The sequence below is a fragment of the Gymnoscopelus braueri genome, assembly GCF_963280865.1.
Source record: "Gymnoscopelus braueri genome assembly, chromosome: 6".
Classification (NCBI taxonomy): Eukaryota; Metazoa; Chordata; class Actinopteri; order Myctophiformes; family Myctophidae; genus Gymnoscopelus; species Gymnoscopelus braueri.
In genome coordinates this window covers 49199389-49218894 of record NC_137607.1, presented here as the reverse complement: position 1 = coordinate 49218894, position 19506 = coordinate 49199389, and the positions used below count along the sequence as shown (strand labels likewise).

Below are 19506 nucleotides of genomic sequence, written 5' to 3'. Positions count from 1 at the left end.
TTCACAATGTTTGCCACTTTCTTACGTAATATTTGACAATTTGGTATTAAAAAGGTCTTAAAAGTCATTACATTTTAACTTCAGAAATGTGCAGATACCCTGTATATACGCTTATACTGTATGTTGGTTTGTTTACTGTTGAGTGAGAAAACAATGTTGCACATTCAGCTAATCATCTGGGGACCCCGCAAAATAATTTGGGGACCGACCCCCAGTTAGGAACCACTGCACTAGGCCATCTGTGCCCCAGTAGCATATTTCAATGATTGCTTTTGGCAAATTGGCATGCATCTACTGATGGCTGAACCAAACCAGTATACAAGTCCTTCTAAATAATGATATTCTGATACATGGAGCATACAGAACATGCAATCCACATACTGTAGCAGCATTGTCACCCAGAAAGAAACCTACAGTCTGACATGTGTAAGCAAGCAGTAAGATACTGGCTGGTTTCACATGCAGGCTACATGGGAAACATGTACATTTTCCTAATCAGGAATAAAGGAGAATGACAAAGTAGCAGGGGTCATCATCACCATGCTGTCTTGTGGTGGACATTTTGGTCAAAATATATTATTTAAATATATAATATATATATATACCAAATGGACCCTTACGGGTCCATTTGGTTCCATTTGTACACTCTCAGAGTTACAGAGATCCTTGCAAATAAAACATTTGAGAACCACTAGTATGACTCCTAATGTGTCATTTACTGTATAGTGTCATAGTAAATCAGAGTCATACATATTCTGAAGAAAACCTGGAGACTTGACATTCAGTAATTGGGACTTATGATCAAAATAAGAACATCATAACGGTGTGTAAATCAAAAATTTGCCACGGACAAGACCAAGTCTTTGCCACGGACACATTTGTCTGTGTACGGACATATTGATGACCCCTGCAAAGTAGCATCAAAACGTTCATGGTATATTTACATCAAGGTTTCCTTACCATACTCTGCAACACTCCCCATGCCAGAAGGTGGTGTAAGACGTAAATCTTCCTTTTTGTCTAAAGTGGAAAGTAAAAGCACAGCACTTTGCTATGAAAGAGATTTAGTAGTATATTACAGTTATTGCCTTTGGCATGAACCTGCTAATGGCTAATGGCAAATGGGAACTGGGCCCTGAAGAGATCATTTTGTCAGGAGAACTGCATTTGCACCTAAATGTATGCTACATGGAGTAGCCCTGCACCAGAAAAGAAAATACAAATGCATCTACAATCATATAGAGATACACTAAGCAGTATGATATTGGATGGTTTGTGTGCTTTTCGTAACCAGGAAGAAAAAGGAGAAATAAGCAATCATCAATAAACTACTGTTGTCAGTGGTGGAAAGTAACTAAGTACATTTACTCAAGTACTGTACCTAAGTACAATTTTGAGTTATTTTTTTTACTTTACTTGAGTATATCCAATTTACAATACTTTTACTTCTACTCCACTACATCTCAGGGGCAAATATTGTACTTTTAGTCCACTACAATTATTTGAAACTTTAGTTACTTAGTAGATTTGTATTATTATTACAAAACATACATTAACCACTTCAGCCTTTTACTTTTACTTAAGTATAAAGTTTGAGTACTTTTTTCCACCGCTGACTGTTGTTCTGTTATGTTACAGTAGCTCTAGAACATTCCTTACCAGACCCTGCAACACTCTCCATGTCAGAAGAGGAATCTTCCTTTTTGTCTAAAGAGTAGAAATGAAAGCAAGACAGTTTTGCATTAACAATATCGCTTAATTGGTTATTTGTTAAACATACAGATGTAAATAAATGTGTATAAATGTTAATGTTTAGTCAACTTGCTCACTTTTGCCTTTCCTTGCACTGCCAGCACCCTTTGGTATCTTGGAGGGCATATCTGTTCCTGTAGGAGTCTTGACTACTGTAAGGACAGTAAGATGACATCATGTTTATCTACAATAGTCATTCTAATGATAAATGATCCTATCATATATTTTTATACCGTCAAAATAAGTGTTTACTGTTTACCAGTGGTGTAAAGTAACCAAGTACATTTACTCAAGTATTGTACTTAAGTATAATATTGAGGTATTTTTACTTTACTTGAGTATTTCCAATTGTCAGTACTTTTACTTCTACTCCATCTCAGAGGCAAATATTATACTTTTACTCCACTACAACTATTTGTACACTTTAGTTAGTTACTAGTAGTAACTAGGCTAGTTACTTTGCAGATATCAATAATTATATTATAAAACATAAATTAACCACTTTAGCCATATTTTATACATAGGCTATATGAAAATAGCCGATCTCTTGTAGATCTGCTATTTTCAAACATTTTTAGTACTTTAACTTTTAGTACTTTAAGTACATTTGATGCCAATACTTTTGCACTTTTACTTAGGTAACATTTTGAACACAGGCCTTTTACTTGTAACAGAGTAGGTTTATATTGTGGTATTGCTACTTTTACTTGAGTAAAATATCTGAGTACTTCTTCCACCACTGTTTTTTACACCCAGCAGAGCAGACTACCCCACTTGTAGCTTTGATACATCAATTCCCGATGCAAGAGCGACATCTTGTGGTATCTGACTGTAACGTTCACTGGGGTGAATAGAATGTCATGGCAGAATTTCACAAACAACACAACAGTACTAAGAGTTTTAACTAGCTTTCTACCCATAGTTATTGTTTTTTTTCTTAACGTAACCAGCTATCCACAGCTGTCCACGCGTTAATACAAAACAATAACGTTATTAGAAGCTGAAGAATAACTAAAGACGCTATATTTCACGTGTTGAGGGTCTGTTAGCTGATGACCGATTTAATCCAAACAGCACAGATTACAATTAATAAGACCTTACGTTCTTTTAGAAATACTCCCACACACACTTTACTTCATCTCACTCCTTTTCGGATATGTTTAGATTACTTTCTCTATGTTTTCTCTTGTTTCTTTGTTTTGCTATATTTTAATCTGATATTCATTTTTAACTGTTTTTCTTTGTGATTTCGAAAGTACAAAAACATTGTTTCTGTTTTTATTAACATATTCGAAATAAACTAAACTGAACTAAGCTAAACACCCACAACAAAGAACGTGGTGCATTTTAAGGATTATTATTTTACCCCTTCAGATCCTTGGAACGCAGCGCTGCCTGAGATCCTTGAAGTTGTTTAGTGTGGTTGCCATGGTTACAGCGGTAAATGATACTGACAGCTTCAACAGCCAATCACGTCCACCAGTAAACTATAACACACACCTCTCGAGCTACTTAATATTTCATGACCCTTTCACAGTGGTGGTCTGGTGGAAAAAGTATTCACATTTTTTACTTCAGTAAAAATATCAATACTGCAATGTAGAAATACTCTGTTACAAGTGAAAGTCAGGAATTCAAAATGTAGGCTACTTGAGTAAAGGTACAAAAGCATTGGCAATTTGGCATCAAAATATAGTAAAAATACCAAAAGTAGAAAACTCATTAAGCAGAATGTCCCATTTCACACGTTTTCAAATGTATAAATTGCAAAAAAATCTTTTGAAAATAGCAGATCTACAAGCTCACAACGCATAGCATCATGGATCTGCTATTTTCAAATGGTTGAAATGTATAGGGCTGACTGAAGTGGGTTAATGTATATTTTGTGATAATAATCCAAATCTGCAAAGTAACTAGTAACTAAAGTTTTCAAACAATTGTAGTGGAGTAAAAGTACAATATTGCCTCAAGTAGTGGAGTAGAAGTAAAAGTACTGAAAAATACTCCAGTATAAAAGCAAAAAACACCTCAAAATTGTACTGGAGTACAGTACTTGAACTTGAGTAAATGTACTTAGTTACTTTCCACCACTGAATGATACTGACAGCTTGAGCAGCCAATCACGTCCGCCATTAAACTAAAGCACACCTTGATCTACTTCATATTTCATGAGCCTTTCACGTGCCTGTCTGGTGAGCTTTGTTTGTGGGAAGAGACAAAACAGCCTTCAGAACAGGTGCAGCAGAGTTGACTATGGAATGGATGGATCAATACCAATGGAACATCATCATATTTAGTGACAGTGTTGGAAAGTAACTAATTACATTTACTCAAGTACATTTTGAATTCTGGACTTTTACTTGTAACAGAGTAATGCAGTATTGATACTTTTACTTAAGTAAAAAATGTGAGTACTTTTTCCACCACTGCGTAGTGAAGTATAGTGAAACCTACCTGAAGATTTATTGACAGGACTGATCTGAACGCTGGTTCCACAGGTGTAGGCGATCAGCCAAATTGACCCACCTGATACGTCACGTTATAAGGTAAGTGTTAACCCCATTTATGCCATTGTTAATTATCCACTGGTCCCCTCAGATACAGTGTAGCTGACTGGGATCAAACGCAATGCCAGATGATGATAAAGTATCTATTAACCGCGAGATGCTGTTTATTATTCAGCACGACTCTCACGGGCGCTCAGGTAAGGCTATAAATAGCCCTGATACATGAATGGCATAATAAATGACAGTCATGGATGAACTTCAACATAGTGTTTTCTTTTTCTCTTTTTTTGGCCCGTATATCTACATAAACATTCAGATTTCAAATATAAAGTGCTTACCCCATGGCCACGGATGTTACAATTATTTACGGGCCTTCGGAAGTACCAGTTTATTCCGTATTGTTAAATAAAAAGCATTTTAATCCGATTGGTGGCCATTTTTTCCATGTGCTTTCAGCTATGCGACCCTATTGGTTGGGAGGTGTATTGCACTCTGGTACATTATAACTATGAAAAAATAGCCACCGATCGGATTAAAATCCTTTTTATTGAACAATACGGAAGATGCGGGAACTTCTGAGGGCCCGTACATAATTGTAACATTCGTGGCCATGGGGTAAGCCCTTTATATTTGAATCAGAACGTTTTGTACGGGCCAAAAAGGGAGAAAGTGCAAACACTATGTTGAAGTTCATCCATGACGGTCATGACAGATGACCACCTTGCCCTTGATCCATGGCTAAGACTAGTGTTCGAATCAATGATTGATGATCAAATAAGCCCTGAAACTTTAGACAAACACAGTGTGAAGGTAAAGTTATAGCCTTGTTCTACATCTTTACACACTTTCGAAACAACAAACAAGGGTGGCCCCACGTTCACTTACGCACCGATGCTTCACGGACTCAATAAGCCACGTCTTCATAGTTATTTTTTTCAGGCCAAGGAGCAGTGCAGTGGTGTAAAGTAACTAAGTACATTTACTCAAGTACTGTACTTAAGTACACTTTTGAGGATTTAAAAAAAACTTTAATAGAGTATTTCCCATTTTCAACATTTTGACTTCTATTCCACTTAATTGGTACTTTCTACTCCAATACAATTATTTTGAAAACTTTAGTTAATAACTAGTTACTTTGTAGATTGAAATTATTATTACAAAATGGCTATTTGAAAATAGCCGATCTACAAGCTCACAACCCGTGTACTACTTTAAGTACATTTTGATATCAATACTTTAGTACTTTTACAATGAGTAAATGTTGAATTCCGGTCTACAATGTCTACATTGCAGTATTGATACTTGTACTTAAGTAAGAAATTTGAGTAGCCTACTTTCCCCTCCACTGGTTGAGAACCGAAGCAGGGAGTCCAGGGAGGGACCCCCACATTATATTTTTGAGGAAGCCTCCCATGCAACTTGATAAGAGCTTTTCAAAGCTATCTCACCCTATGATCTCACACCATATTTAGCTGATTGTCACAGTCTCACCAATGTCTGTTGGCTGTGTTGAGAGATGAGACTACAGCTTGGAAGTATTCCACAGTTTGTAGTTTTTAGTGCCTATTGGCATCCAAGTACTGCTGCAGCTTTGATGGCTTTATGAAGTGTTTTTGTTTGTTAACACATTATCTTGGCTAATATGTTGGATTCATGTTAATGCGTATTTTCAGACATTTACTGTACATTGAAGAACTGTTGAACACTGCAATAAGCAACAGCCTATACTTGATACAGCTGGCTGCCCCTCTGGCATTTTAATGGCAATTTAAGTCAACAAAGCAATAAGCTCAGTTTCTGTACATTTATGTATAGCCTACTAGTAACTTATTAAAGGACGACTTCACCCATTTTCAACCTATCTTCATATAATAGATCCTCACTAATGCTCCTGATAAAATTGTGTATTTTTTTCCTACTCTGCCTCATAGGAGGGCTGTGAACACTTCAGAAACCCGTCTACCAGTGACATCATTGTTTTTTTTCCTCTTCAATATTTCAATGTTTTTATTTTTATTAACACGAGAACAATGGCTTCCATTATAGCATGCTAACTTTCCAGGAATAGAAAGCCTGTAGTTTCTATTAGCTTGGATTCCCCATCGATGATGTCACTGGTAGACAGGTTTCTGAACTGTCCACAGCCCTCCTCTGAGACACAGACTGAGTAGACAAAAATGGTACCATATTATCATGAGCATTAGTGAGGAGCTGAGGACCAATTATATGAAGACAGGTTGAACATGGTTGAAGTCGTCCTTTAAAGGAGGAGTTCACCCAAAAAAATACTTATTTTCTATCAATTACACACCCCATGAAGCCCTAATTTCATGGATTTATTTTTGTTTTTGTGGCATTCCTAAGACAATAATTTGATGACCGTGTGTATTTCCGGTAGGAGACACAAATAATCTACTTTGTGTCTCCTACCGGATACATTAGCCGGTATAATATTGGCTATTGGCTATTGGCCAATTCTTTTGTTTTGTTCTCAACACAGACATTTTGATAGCATCTTTATACAGAATGTAGCTCAAATAACTAAATGTAATAAACACATGAGGTGCATTATAGCCTACATGTTTAAGCCATATAGATAGCCAGGATAGATGTTACTTATCTCATCATGTCTCCTACATTCGCCTATTCCCTAAAAACTTGTAATGTCGTCCATGTGTCATCACATTTCAGACATGGAGGAGTCCAGTGACATGTACTCATCAGCGTGTGGGACAAATGGCCTCCCTTCCTGGGAGAACCGGGACCATCAGGACGAAGAGAACCTCAGGAGGAAGATCAAATACTATTTTATGAACCCCTGTGAGAAGTACCACGCTCGTGGTCGTAAACCATGGAAGCTCATCCTGCAGGTCATCAAAATCGCCATAATCACAGTTCAGGTAGTACATTCTAATGTGGTTTGAGCAAATGGTTCTGTGACGGCTGTTTAGAACAGTGGTTCTCATGGTGCGGTCCAGGGACCCTCAGAGGGGTTCCAAATGGACACTTACGGGTCTGTAACTCTGACAAAAATGGAACCAAATGAAAATGTTTGAGAACTACTGGTTTAGAAGCTGAAGTCGTACGTGTTACTGACTCTTAATTGTTCTCATGCCAGTTGGTGTCTTTTGGACTGAGCAACCAGATGGTCGTCACCTTCAAGGAAGAAAATCTGATGACATTCAAAAACCTCTTCCTAAAAGATTATGTCGATGGAGGCATGGCCACATATGCTCTATACAAACAGACGGATGTCTATGACCATATCTACTACATCATTGAACAGGTACATGGTGGCAATATTGTTTGGTTTCTTGTTACTGGAAGTACAAAAAATGATGTTGTGCTTGTTACTTTTTCTTTTACACCCCTTGAAGTCAAAGTCTGCAAGTAGTTCATTATTCCTGAATCTTTATGTTTTGGTGGCGTGACAATACAAAACCTTTTGTTTTGTATTGTCGTCAATTATTGATGGACTTTTATTACTTTGCTTATATACAGGAGCCCAAAACCCTATAAAGTTGTAGGACTTTGTCCTGGTCACCACCATACACATGAATTTAGTGTTGAAGTGAATTAGGCTACGATAAGATTAGCTAAAATAAAACTGCTCTTCAAGACAAACCAATTATACTGTGGCTATCATGTAGGCTGTCTTACCATATATCTCAGGTTAAGTATAAAAGGTACACTGTAAAATCCTGAGTGTTAATTTTTTTAAACAAATTGATAATTTAACACTGCAGATGTTACGGTTTACTACTGTACAGTGGCCATCTTGTGTTTTGTTTACGTAAGTTTGATGACAGTACTGTACATACCATCTGAGGGGTTTCTATTATTGAATGGCTCATTTGTAGTATGGACGGCTACGCAACATCTCGGTAGGAAATCATGAGTATGAGAGGAACGGTGGAATGTACACCCCCATGTCTCTGTGTCAAGCATACTACAGCAATGGTACCATCTATCCTGGAAATGAGACCTTTGAGATAGATGCCACGGTGGAAACTGGTAGGATATGGATCTTTATTAGTGATATGGTTTGATATTTGACAATACATTTCATGTATGCCTATTGCCGAATTAATGGTAAAGTGAAACTTATTCAAATGTAATGATAATTAAAAGAAAATGTCCTGCCTCCTAGACTGTCTGCAGATTTATCCAATGAGCGATCATCAGTCTGCAAGAGATGCACTACCGGTACCTTTTGAACTACATTTTAAAAGGTTGGTAAACACTATAAATGATTTTATATGATTGGTGTGAGAGAGAAACTGGAACATCGTTGTTGGTTATTGGTGTATTAAATTAACCAATTAAGTTCAGGAAAGCCTATACGTTGTTATACCTTTTAAAACCGGGTAAGCATCTGTGTCATTTTAGATGTTTCTATGTATATACAGTAGCAACAGGATTTTCTTTTTCTTTTAAAGAAAATACGTTTTTAGGAAAACTTTTAAAAATCGGCCTCAGGTCTAAATGGGTTAAGTGACAATTCCTGTCTGTCCTAACTTGCCCTGCTTTATTTGACTTTCAGATTGCTGTCTGTGACAATCACATTTGTCCTCAAGGCTATAAACCTGCAGACCGTGAGACACAGAGAGCTGCCAGATTGCTATGACTTCAATGTGACGGTGTGTCACTTGACCCGTCTTTGTGGCTTTGAGTTCATTTGTTTCCATGTGACGCAGATTATTTCCTTGCTGCCTTACCCATCCATAACAATAGTTTTGTGAAGTATTTATACATTCATATACAATGTGGTACTTTTCATTGCATAATCCGTTTAAGCTAACTGGAGGACTGAAATTTAAACTATTTAAGGGTGCTTTCATGTGTAAGTGTGAGTGGAGCTACAGGGTTTGGCATGTGAATGTTTAGCAATGGGGTTTGGCTGTTTGAATGTAACCCTTTGTAAAATGATCTGCTTCCCTTTGAAAACCACTTTGGGTAACAGATCTTTTTCGACAACCAAGTCCACAGTGGCAGAATAAAGGTTGACCTGGACAATGATGTGGACATCAATGAATGTAGAGACTGGAAAGTAACTGGGGCAGGTAAGTGTACAGTAAGTAGTGCACTGGATGTAAGAAGGCATCTGTGGTCTGGCAGCATTTCTGTTTTTATGAAGGTTGCCAACTTGAAAGTCTTTCTTGATACTTTCATATACCTAAAAAATATTAACAAAGTAAACTATCTAAATTTCTGTGTTCCCAGCTGCTAGAAGCATATACATGACACTCCTGTTTGACTGCTTCATCATCATAATGTGTATCACATCGCTAACCCTCTGCACTCGATCTATGCTCAACGGGCTACAGCTGCAGTTTGTAAGTTAACTAAACACACATAAACATAAGATGGTAGAGTCGCTCCATGTTGTGATTTTTTCACACTGTTCTCTACCTCAGTGGTTCCCAAACTTTTTCATGTCAAGGACCCCCAAAATGATATGCATTTGGCCGCGGACCCCCTTCTCAAATATTTTGTTCCAGGGACCCCCCGGAAGCAAAGATTTGAGTTACAAATGTTTGCTTAAAAAAATATATATTCAAAAGGTTTGCACATATTTTCAAGATTTTTCAAAAATAGCAGATCTACAAGCTCATAGCGCGGTGAGCTTGTAGATCTGCTATTTTTGAATAGCCAAAGTATAAAAGGTTAAGATTATTGTGACGCTATATTAACACATTTTGCTGGGGACCCCCTGGTACCCCCCCAAGGACCCCTGGGGGTCCCCGGACCCCACTTTGAGAACCAATGCGCTACCTTATATCAAACTACTTGTTACATTGTATTTCTATTCTTCATAGGAGTACACAATCTACTACAGGAACCACAATGGTAAAGAAGTCTCCTGGTCAGACAGATTGGAGTTTCTAAATGGCTGGTATTTAATGATCATCTTCAGTGACACACTGACCATCATTGGCTCCATTCTCAAAATAGAGATTCAGACCAAGGTGATTAAAAGTTGGTATATTATAAGGGCTAGGCTAAGTTCAAGGTCCAGTCATTTCAAAATGGACACAATAACAGCCAGTCAACTGGGTCCTTCAGTCAGGTACAAAGATTTGCACACTTTCTTTCAGGCACTGACAAGCTACGACGTGTGCAGCATCCTCCTTGGCACAGGCACCATGTTCGTCTGGATAGGTGTCATCCGCTATATGGGCTACTTTAAGAAGTACAATGTAAGACTAAGAAGTTGTTTTTTTTAAGACATTTTTATGTGTTGGCTCATTTTATTGATATCTTTGCCTTTGAGTGTTGTCAAACTGTATATTAAAAAAAACTGTATACTGTACTAGATGGCTCTGTACGTGGTTCTAGTTTTCTCTTTATAATTTTTTTCCCGTTCTGTGAATATCTCCCAGACTCTCATCCTGACACTAAGGGCTGCTTTCCCAAATGTTATACGTTTTATCTGCTGTGCTGGGATAATCTACCTGAGCTACTGTTTCTGTGGATGGATTGTCCTCGGCCCATATCATGAGAAGGCAAGTAGTGTTCACATAAATGAGCGAGTTCAGGCAGATTCACTGGGATGGGTTATGCAACTGGAACGAGTCACTAGCAGGTGACCAATTTATATCACTTAAACCCTATATACTTCATTGACTGGGGTCCCCCGTTGGTCTATAGGTGGTCTAATCCCTTTTCCTTTCTGCACCAAATCTATTCGGCGAAAATAGCCTATCTACAAGCTTGTGTTGTGAGCTTGTAGATAGGCTATTTTCGCCAAATGTTTGCCTATTAAATGCCTAGAATATGGACGCTAGGGTTCAAGTAGTTAAGCATTCCTATTCCATTGTCACACACCTCCAACCCTGTTGAATGCATTTCTTCCCAGCTCCATGATCTGTTGGTTCTGGTTTCCTCGGGTGGATTTAGTTTTCCCTGGGTGGGTTTTGTGTTCCAACTTCTTGCTGCGTGGGAAACCAAACATCTACTGTAGGTCAAGAGAGACCCGACCCCCCCTTTGGCCAGGGTAGATATTGGGCTTCAGGCTGAGCTACTCTGACACACAGACAGGACCACCAGACTCACTGTAGAATACAACAGAGCTGATACAGTACTCTGAAAAGGAAGCGATGATGATGATGACCCTTCTGACATTATTTCTCTTTTCTTCGACCTAGTTCCGGACCTTGAACACTGTGTCAGAGTGTCTGTTCTCGCTGATCAATGGTGACGACATGTACCCCACTTTTAAGAACATGCAACATAAAAGCAGGCTGGTGTGGGTTTTCAGCAGGGTGTACCTCTATTCCTTTGTGTCTCTCTTCATCTACATGATCCTAAGCCTGTTCATCACTCTCATAACCAACACCTATGACACCATCAAGGTAAAAAAAAACACGGAATTCTAACTATTTTAGCCCCATTTCCAAATGTTCATGTTTTTATGACGTTTTTGATTTATATATTTAGCAACAGCAGGAGAGTGGAGACCCAACATCGGAGCTACAATGTTTCTTGTCAGAGTGTAAAGATCATCCAAACTCGGGGGTATACAGAATAAAGGACAAGAGTGGCTGCTTCTTTAACTGCTGCATGCCTAGGTATGGACAAAGGTCACATGTAGCCTACTTGGTCCAAAGATGGCTTTCAAGGGGTTGGAAATGTAGTTGGCTTTGTCTAACCATTTTGTGGAAGTTTCATGTAATTTTATTTTTTCTTTCAGATGCAAGGAACATCAAGAGAGGCTGACCTCTGAGGCATGACATGTCCTTACATGTTCTATACTGTATACTCAAATCTACATGCACTTTAATGTATAAAGGTATAAAGTCCACTGACTAAGCAACATATACCAGTTTGAATATGAATACTGAATGCCTGTTGAAGCATAGAAAGTATTGAACTGTTTCACATGTTAAGCTCCCTTCAAGCTGTGTAATCAAATCAAGAGAGCTGTCGAAGTGCAATAAATAGCACATGCTTTAAATAGTCGTGCTGAAAAGGCCATACCCAGTCTAACTATAATCTAATCCACTGTACTTGTTTTGCACTATTTTCGGTTTTTATATCCTGAATCCGAGCCATTGGTTTGTGTCTACATGTGGATGCTATGCTGTGTTTTTCTGTACAACTAGGTTTTATTGGCTACAAATGTATAACTGCCATCTATAATCTAGCCGGGTGTAGTTTGGGTGGCAAAGAATCACATGACACTTTGCTACAGTCAGCAATTAAGACTGCAGTTGAAACGTCACTAGATATGATTCACAAATGAATAAACACATTAGAATGTGTTGCACATCGACCCATATCCAACCTTTCCAGCAGGAGACATCCCACTGTATTTCATACATCTTAAATCAAGGTTGAATAAACAAATGGCTAAAAATCTGCAATCTTTCTGATAAATTGAGTTTTATTTCTGTCAGGAGAAGTGAATATAAAAAGACATTTTCTCCCCCTCACATTTAATTCAAAGAACTCTCCAAAAAAGTTTGCGCTTGTAAAAATGTCAAGCCCTTTTGAACAATTCATTGCACATTTGTTTCTACATGGTATTGTCCTCAAAAGAAAAAAATCACCAACCACAATCCAAGGAGTGGAAGATGGGGCTCAAATCGAATTTCCTAGAGAAGCGATGAACATGTCATTTTGACTTCTGTGAAGATGCACTTAAATATATGCTACACTTGGTTCTTCCTGAAAGGCTGGTTTGATCAGAGTCATATGCCCTAACAGAAGATCTTCACCCTGATTATAAAGTAGAATCTCTTTGCCATCACTTCTGATCTTGGGCAACAGAATGCCTTGAATGAAACCCAAAGAACCACAAACTACATCATCTTTAGGTTTGGTGGTTGCTCTTCGTGCCATAATTCATACTTGCATAGTCAAGAGTACAGGCCTTAGTGGTGCTGTGAAAACAAAGGTTACCACATAAATTAAGTGGGATTTATTTTGATTATATAGTCTAAATGTCCAGTATTTACACCAAAGGCTCCGTATTCTTCATAGCATCCCTGAAAGGCATCAGTAGAGATGCAAGCTGAGCGACATGTACTGTATGTCAAGAAATAAACGATGGTAGTGCTTGTGGAAGAACAGGAACACTGGATGGATGTAAAAGAGACGTGCCTCGCACTGGCCCCCACTGGGTCAGTCTGGTTTGGACTGAGTGGAGCCAGGCTGCAGCAGTGGCACCCTCTGCTCCTCTATCCTACTGGCCTGTGAGCGCAGGATGAGGTTGAAAAAGTCCTCGTCTGGTACTGTGGGACCCCTAGTGGGAGGAGGTGGAGCAGCACATCGCTGGTCATCTAGTCTGGAGCTCTGAAAGAGGGAAAGAAGATTGAGCGATAACACAGATCACAAGCAGCCTCGGTGAACATGTTGGGGACTAAATGGAGGAAATTATCACCGTTATCATAGGAAAAATAGCTTTATCTTTAACATGTAGAATATGAACAGACCTCTAAAATGTCAAAACTGAGATTTATTTTATAGTATTTTCCTCTATTCCTGAAAAACTCTTGACTTACATGGATTGTAGCTTTGTTATTACACTCCCAACCTATTTCAAGTCAGAGGTCAAGATCACAGAGGTCAAAGTTTAGCCCTGGGCCAAAGATCCTCAAAAGAGAAGGTCCAAGCCTTGCCAATGGTATGCAATGATATACACTAAGGTGGGCCTCACATGAACATCTCGTGGACGTCCTGTGATTGGTATTGCCAGATACAAAATGGTAAATGGTGCACATACAGTATATAGCGCCTTTATCCAAAGCACTATACTACAGTATGTGCATTACATTCACCACATTGACACACCGATGGCAGAGGAAACCATGCAAGGCACCAACCTGCCCATCGGGAGCAATTAGGGGTTCAGTGTCTTGCTCAACACCAACTCAGGGGGAGCCAGGGAATCGAACCGGCCCACCTTTCCTAAGTGGACCCGGGTATGGATGTTGATACGTCCCCGGGCACAGTACACCAATGTTCACACTAATCAAAACATCTGGCAAGTGGATCCGGTTCCAGATCCGAGTCCTTGGTGTGAATCCAGGTTTCATCTCTACCGTAGCTTGTTGTCAGCTGCACAGGGAGGGGTCACAGGGTGGCACCCCGGTGCAGCAGGATATGTGAGTAATGTGCAACAACCTGTGACAAATTGAGCTGACAGCCAAGAGTCAGTCGGTCAGTCAATCAGCTTTTCTCCGTCTCTGGCGCTTCATTATCATATCCAGAAAGAGCGGCGGAACCTCACAAGTTGGCGCCACCTGTCCATTGAACTCAATGGACGGTGGCCGCCATGTTATGAGGTGCTGCACTTTCTCGATGCAGACAGAATGTAGTGCAGAACCTCATTTCTAGTTAAATATCTTGAAGCAACAAGAAGCAAAGTACTGTATACGTGAGGCGTGACCATATTTGACACCGGAGTCAAACAATGTTGGTCACACTGACCTAGAAGTGAAACAACTGACCTGGAAGTGAAACATCACAACCCAGGCAACCAACCCATCCTTTCATTCCTATATAACATAATACGCTGAGGCAGAGTTGTGATTTCTGTGTCCATCAACCGTAAAGATATTTTGGATAGGAGCTTAGCTGCTATCCAAAATGGAGCCATAAGACAAGACCATAACAAAACAATAGGGGATTGAGACAAATATAAATAAAGACATGTCGATGAGACAAAATTACCAAGCATTCTGCACTGACTGAAGTCACTAAGAGGCACGTGGTCTTGGATGTAGGACATAGACAAGCACATGAAATGTCCTCCGACTGCCTTGTTTTTACCTGGCACTTGAGAAGCATATCAAAGAAGACATCGTCCCCATCTGGGTGCTCAGCGTTGGCCTCCAGACGCTGGCAGAGGGAGGGTATGTGTGGAGGATCTGTGTTGGAGGAAGGGCCTGGAAGGCCAAAATATCATTAAGACCTGGAACGCATCTGTGTCACTTTTTGATTTGAGCTAAAAAGTATTATTTTACACTTTGGCTATTCAAAAATAGCAGATCTACAAGCTCGTAGCGCGGCACTCGCGCTATGAGCTTGTAGATCTGCTTTTTTTTTTTATTCTTGAAAATGTGTGCACATTTTTGAATATATATTGTTTAAAGCGAACATTTTTAACTCTATTCTTTGCTTCTGGGGGTCCCTGGAACAAAACATTTTGAGATGGGGGTCGGCGGCCAAATACATACATGTATCATTTTGGGGGTCCTTGACATGAAAAAGTTTGAGCACCACTGATATAGAAACATAAGTTTTTTTCAGAATACTGATTTAGAAGACATTTGTAGAGGCTTCAGGTCTTAATGGGATATGGATGGGTAAAAAAAAAGGCAAAAACAAAAGAGAAAACATTGATGGGCACAGTGTACAAACACCCCCCGTCTTTTTAATTACCTTGTGCTTTGCCTGGATTTGTGCTGGAGGTGGAGGGAGTGTGAGGAGGGGGTGAGGAGCTGCTGAGGCGCAAACCAGGAAAGTGACTGAGGCTGGCCCTCTGGTCGTCCAGACGACGACCCTGGGAGCTGGCCACCTGTTCCAGGAAATGACCGGGATCCTGGGACGGTGTCTCGCCACCCAAAATACCTACAGTACACACAAGAGATATCAATTATCTATCAAATTTAATAATGAGAGGGGGATGACAGTTACATTGTCATTTTCCCAACGTCCCAATGTTTCTATATCAGTGGTGCTCAAACTTTTTCATGTCAAGGACCCCCAAAATGATATGTATTTGGCCGCTGACCCCCATCTCAAAATATTTTGTTCCAGGGACCCCCAGAAGCAAAGATTTAAGTTAAAAATGTTTGCTTTAAAACAATATATATTAAAAGATTTGCACACATTTTCAAGATTTTTCAAAAATAGCAGATCTACAAGCTCATAGCGCGGCACCGAGTGCCGCGCTATGAGCTTGTAGATCTGCTATTTTTGAAAATAGCCAAAGTGTAAAATAATGCTTTTTTAGCTCAAATCAAAAAGTAGATCTCCAAGTTCACGTGTCGCAAAGTGCATTGAGCATTGTGAGCTTGTACTATATTTTAGCTATTCAATTTTGAAAGTATAAAATAGTGATTAAGTGGTTAATGTGCATACAAAACATTAGCCTCTTCAAAGTACACCTCAAGTATTTAATATAACAGTGAAATCAGCATGAATTAATCACAATGATTTAAGGTGCGTTCGTAAATCCACGCTGATGCTCTGCTGTGGAATCAGAGTGCTCTCATCTGAATTATTCAGCAATTTAAGAAATGACAATTGCTTAACCAGAATGCAAAGACAAACATTATTGCCATGATACAAAAGAATGTTTCTACCCCTTTTACATGTTCTACAAAGCAATGAGGAGGAATATGAAAATAATGTTACTTCGCAATAACACAAAAAGAACACTGAATACTGGAACGACAAGAAAGAGTTTTCCGACACCCTCAGGAGAGAATTTACGAATGCACTTAATGTTTAATCAAGCATTCTCTGTGTCTTTCTTTGTGCCAGCGTATAACATATGCTGTCATGTCATCTACTTTGATACTCTTTTGGCTGATTATTATTATTTATTTATTTTTCTCAGGTTTTTTATTCTTTTTGTCTTTTTTCTTCTCCTTTTTCCACTTTTTGCCCTATTTCCTGTACTTTTTAATTCACTGTCAATGTACTCAATAATATTGAGAGGGATGGGTGGGGGGGTTTGTGTTTGTCTTGTGCGTCTGTTTGTTTGTTTCACAGAAAACCTGAAGAGTTTCTCCATCATTGTTTATCCTCCTGTAAAGCTGTGACATTTCTTCAATAAAAATTGTGAAAAAAAATTAATAATCAGTAAATAAATAAGAAATACGTTAGTAAGTAAAGGATATAGGATATTGCCGCACAACTGCACATAATGCATTCATATCATATAGGACGGGAGTAATGGTAAAATCATATTTGAGTGGGATTTGACAACTTGCACTTAGTGCAACTTGACCTCAAAGAATGCTCATGTTCTACGTGCAATGCTCCTGCCTGCTGTTCACCACTTAAGCCATATTCCACATTTTTCCAAAACAGCAAGTATCTACAAGCTCACAACATGTTGCGAGATTCTTCTAAGTCAGAAGGTTATGTCTCCATTTACTCCACAAAATGAGGGGATGATAGGGTCAGGAGGCTAAACTCACATTTTCTCTCAGCTACAGGTGGGGTGGTCGAGGGGGAGGGGGAGTCAGGGAGGCCGCTTTGGCCATTCAATAGGGAGCACCTTTGGTCTTCCATTCTGTTGCCCTGGAAACGTGACAGGAGGTCAAAAAAGTCATCTTCACCCAGTGTGTCTGGCGGTCCTGTCTGCAAATAGGTAAAAAAACAAAAGAAAACTTCAATTTTAGTAACAGCAAAAAAACACACAAGCTACCACATATAGCAGAGCATGATAAACCGGCCATCATACAGTACATCTGTGTGAGCCAACAACAGCCATGCAACATTTTCAAGATAATTATTGGCATTTGTTTATTTGTGATAGTGTCAGTGAGAGACAGGAAAGGTGTCAGATTCTAATCTGGGCCAGCTGTGGGAAGGACTATAGCCTTGTTTATGTGGTACGCACTCTTACCAGTTGAGCCACCAGGGCACCACAACGACGTAAGATTTTAACATTAAAAGTGTGCTCTTCAAGATTTTTGGGGTTTAATAAAAAATGATTTGAAGTATTTTCTGTAGTGATACTTGATATGATTTATTCCAACCACTAGATGGCAACCACAACTAGTCCCCCTGTAGCTATATACAGGCCACACCTACAGACAACTGGAGATCTAAAATGTACTGAGAGTGACATGTGTGTAAAGCTGAAGCTGCCAGTCCTACAATAAAGTGAAAAGAACAGACAGAAACATTACACTTTCTACAGGGTTACAGATGAAGAAACAGTCAATGCCCCCACACAACTGATAGACGTCTATCAACAAAGATACATTCTACATGACAAAGAAAGGAGAGAGTGGACTGTTATAACCTGGTTGCACTACTCCAGTCCAGATTACTCAGACCTGCCCTGTTCCCAGTCCATAGCTATTTCCTACTCTGTACATGTGTCTGCTTGCGCCGTTTAAGACCTGAGGCCGATTCTACAAATGCCTTCTCAATCAGTAGTTCTCATCTCAAACTTTTTCGTGTCAAGGACCCCCAAAATGATATGTATCTGGCCGCGAACACCCCCCCCCCCCCCCATCTGAATGTTTGTGCCAGGGACCCCCCGGAAGAGAAGATTTGTGTTAAAAAAAAAATCTAAATGATTCTAATTTTTTCAAACACACACATGTGAGCTTGTATATCTGCTATTTTTTAATAGCAAACGTATACAATATTGATAAAGGGGTTAAAATGATTTGTTGCTATATATATATATATATACACACACCGCTAAAATCTAAAATGACACAGATGCTTTCCCGGTTTAAATGAGTTAAAACATACTGTTGTGGTGTGGGTTCATTTGAACTGCTTTTAAAAAGTACACTTCTTTTTTCTCTCCCCATCATAAAATATTTTCTGCTGGTTGGCTGTGATAAGGGATGCAATCTATATAAGAGACACTACACTGAAATGTACTGGGATACTAGATTAGCAACATATATTGGCCTCTGCCTCCACGTGGACGGATGTGTGATAAAGAAGAAAGTTTGCTGCTCTTTTTCACATCTTTAATCGTACTATCAGTAAGATGTTGATATACAGTTAGTACAGTATGAGCTTGTAGATCTGCTAGTTTTTTGCCTATAATGTCATGCCCAACAAAGGACTCCAGGTTGAAAGTAGTGAAGAAATACAGTACCTTAGGTGAAGCTGATCTGGCCAACTCAGGAGATGGAGGCGTATTGCTGCCTTCTTTGGAAGGAGATTTGCTGTTCTTTTGCTTCTTGCTTTTCAGGCGTTGGAAGAGGAAACGTTTGGTTGATGCCTTGATCGAGTTACTTTTGGGAGATTTGTTGAAATCATCTTCATCCCGTTCCTGTCCATTGGTTATACATGAACATTTATAATGTTAAAAACAACGCTCATCTGAATATGTTAATATGATATGATCATCAATAACAGACAAATCACAGCCCTGAAAAGAGAATGATTGTATGATTCAAACAAGAGCTACTGTAACTCGCTACTGTACTGTTGAGTGGATCCGAACAAAGTTTGCAAATGTTTTACCCTAAATCAGCTTCATTTGGCAATAACAGAAATATGAAACAGGCAAAGGGACTCTCTTTACCGATCA

At 39.1% G+C, this 19506-nt stretch overlaps 3 protein-coding genes across 5 annotated transcripts in view; 1 reads left to right on the top strand and 2 right to left on the bottom strand.

Moving 5' to 3' along the window:
- dnai3 (dynein axonemal intermediate chain 3) overlaps positions 1-1701 on the bottom strand; it is a 44913-nt gene extending 43212 nt beyond the window's left edge. Inside the window, exons 1-2 of the mRNA XM_080430628.1 lie at positions 1660-1701; positions 961-1020 (exon numbers count right to left, since the gene is read on the bottom strand). Coding sequence (XP_080286754.1) covers positions 961-1020; positions 1660-1681 — 82 coding nt within the window. The 5' untranslated portion in view covers positions 1682-1701. The remainder of the gene's footprint in view (positions 1-960; positions 1021-1659) is intronic.
- Positions 1702-3979: 2278 nt separating this feature from the next.
- Positions 3980-12454, top strand: mcoln3b (mucolipin TRP cation channel 3b). Its single transcript, XM_080431527.1, has 14 exons — positions 3980-4298; positions 6951-7159; positions 7378-7545; positions 8120-8273; positions 8410-8491; positions 8803-8899; positions 9223-9322; positions 9483-9595; positions 10079-10228; positions 10358-10459; positions 10643-10765; positions 11408-11614; positions 11700-11830; positions 11953-12454. The coding sequence occupies exons 2-14, from the start codon at positions 6953-6955 to the stop codon at positions 11990-11992; spliced, it is 1674 nt and encodes a 557-aa protein (XP_080287653.1). The 5' UTR covers positions 3980-4298; positions 6951-6952; the 3' UTR covers positions 11993-12454.
- Positions 12455-13311: 857 nt separating this feature from the next.
- The window catches only part of LOC308086693 (G-protein-signaling modulator 2-like), a 29798-nt gene continuing 23603 nt past the window's right edge, over positions 13312-19506 (bottom strand). For 2 of the 3 annotated variants that reach the window (XM_080430338.1, XM_080430340.1), the window contains 5 exons: positions 19069-19245; positions 17417-17579; positions 15648-15836; positions 15036-15151; positions 13312-13556 (listed from right to left, as the gene is read on the bottom strand). In XM_080430338.1, coding sequence (XP_080286464.1) covers positions 13386-13556; positions 15036-15151; positions 15648-15836; positions 17417-17579; positions 19069-19245 — 816 coding nt within the window. In that variant the 3' untranslated portion in view covers positions 13312-13385. The remainder of the gene's footprint in view (positions 13557-15035; positions 15152-15647; positions 15837-17416; positions 17580-19068; positions 19246-19506) is intronic. The other variant, XM_080430339.1, reaches the window with a different exon arrangement.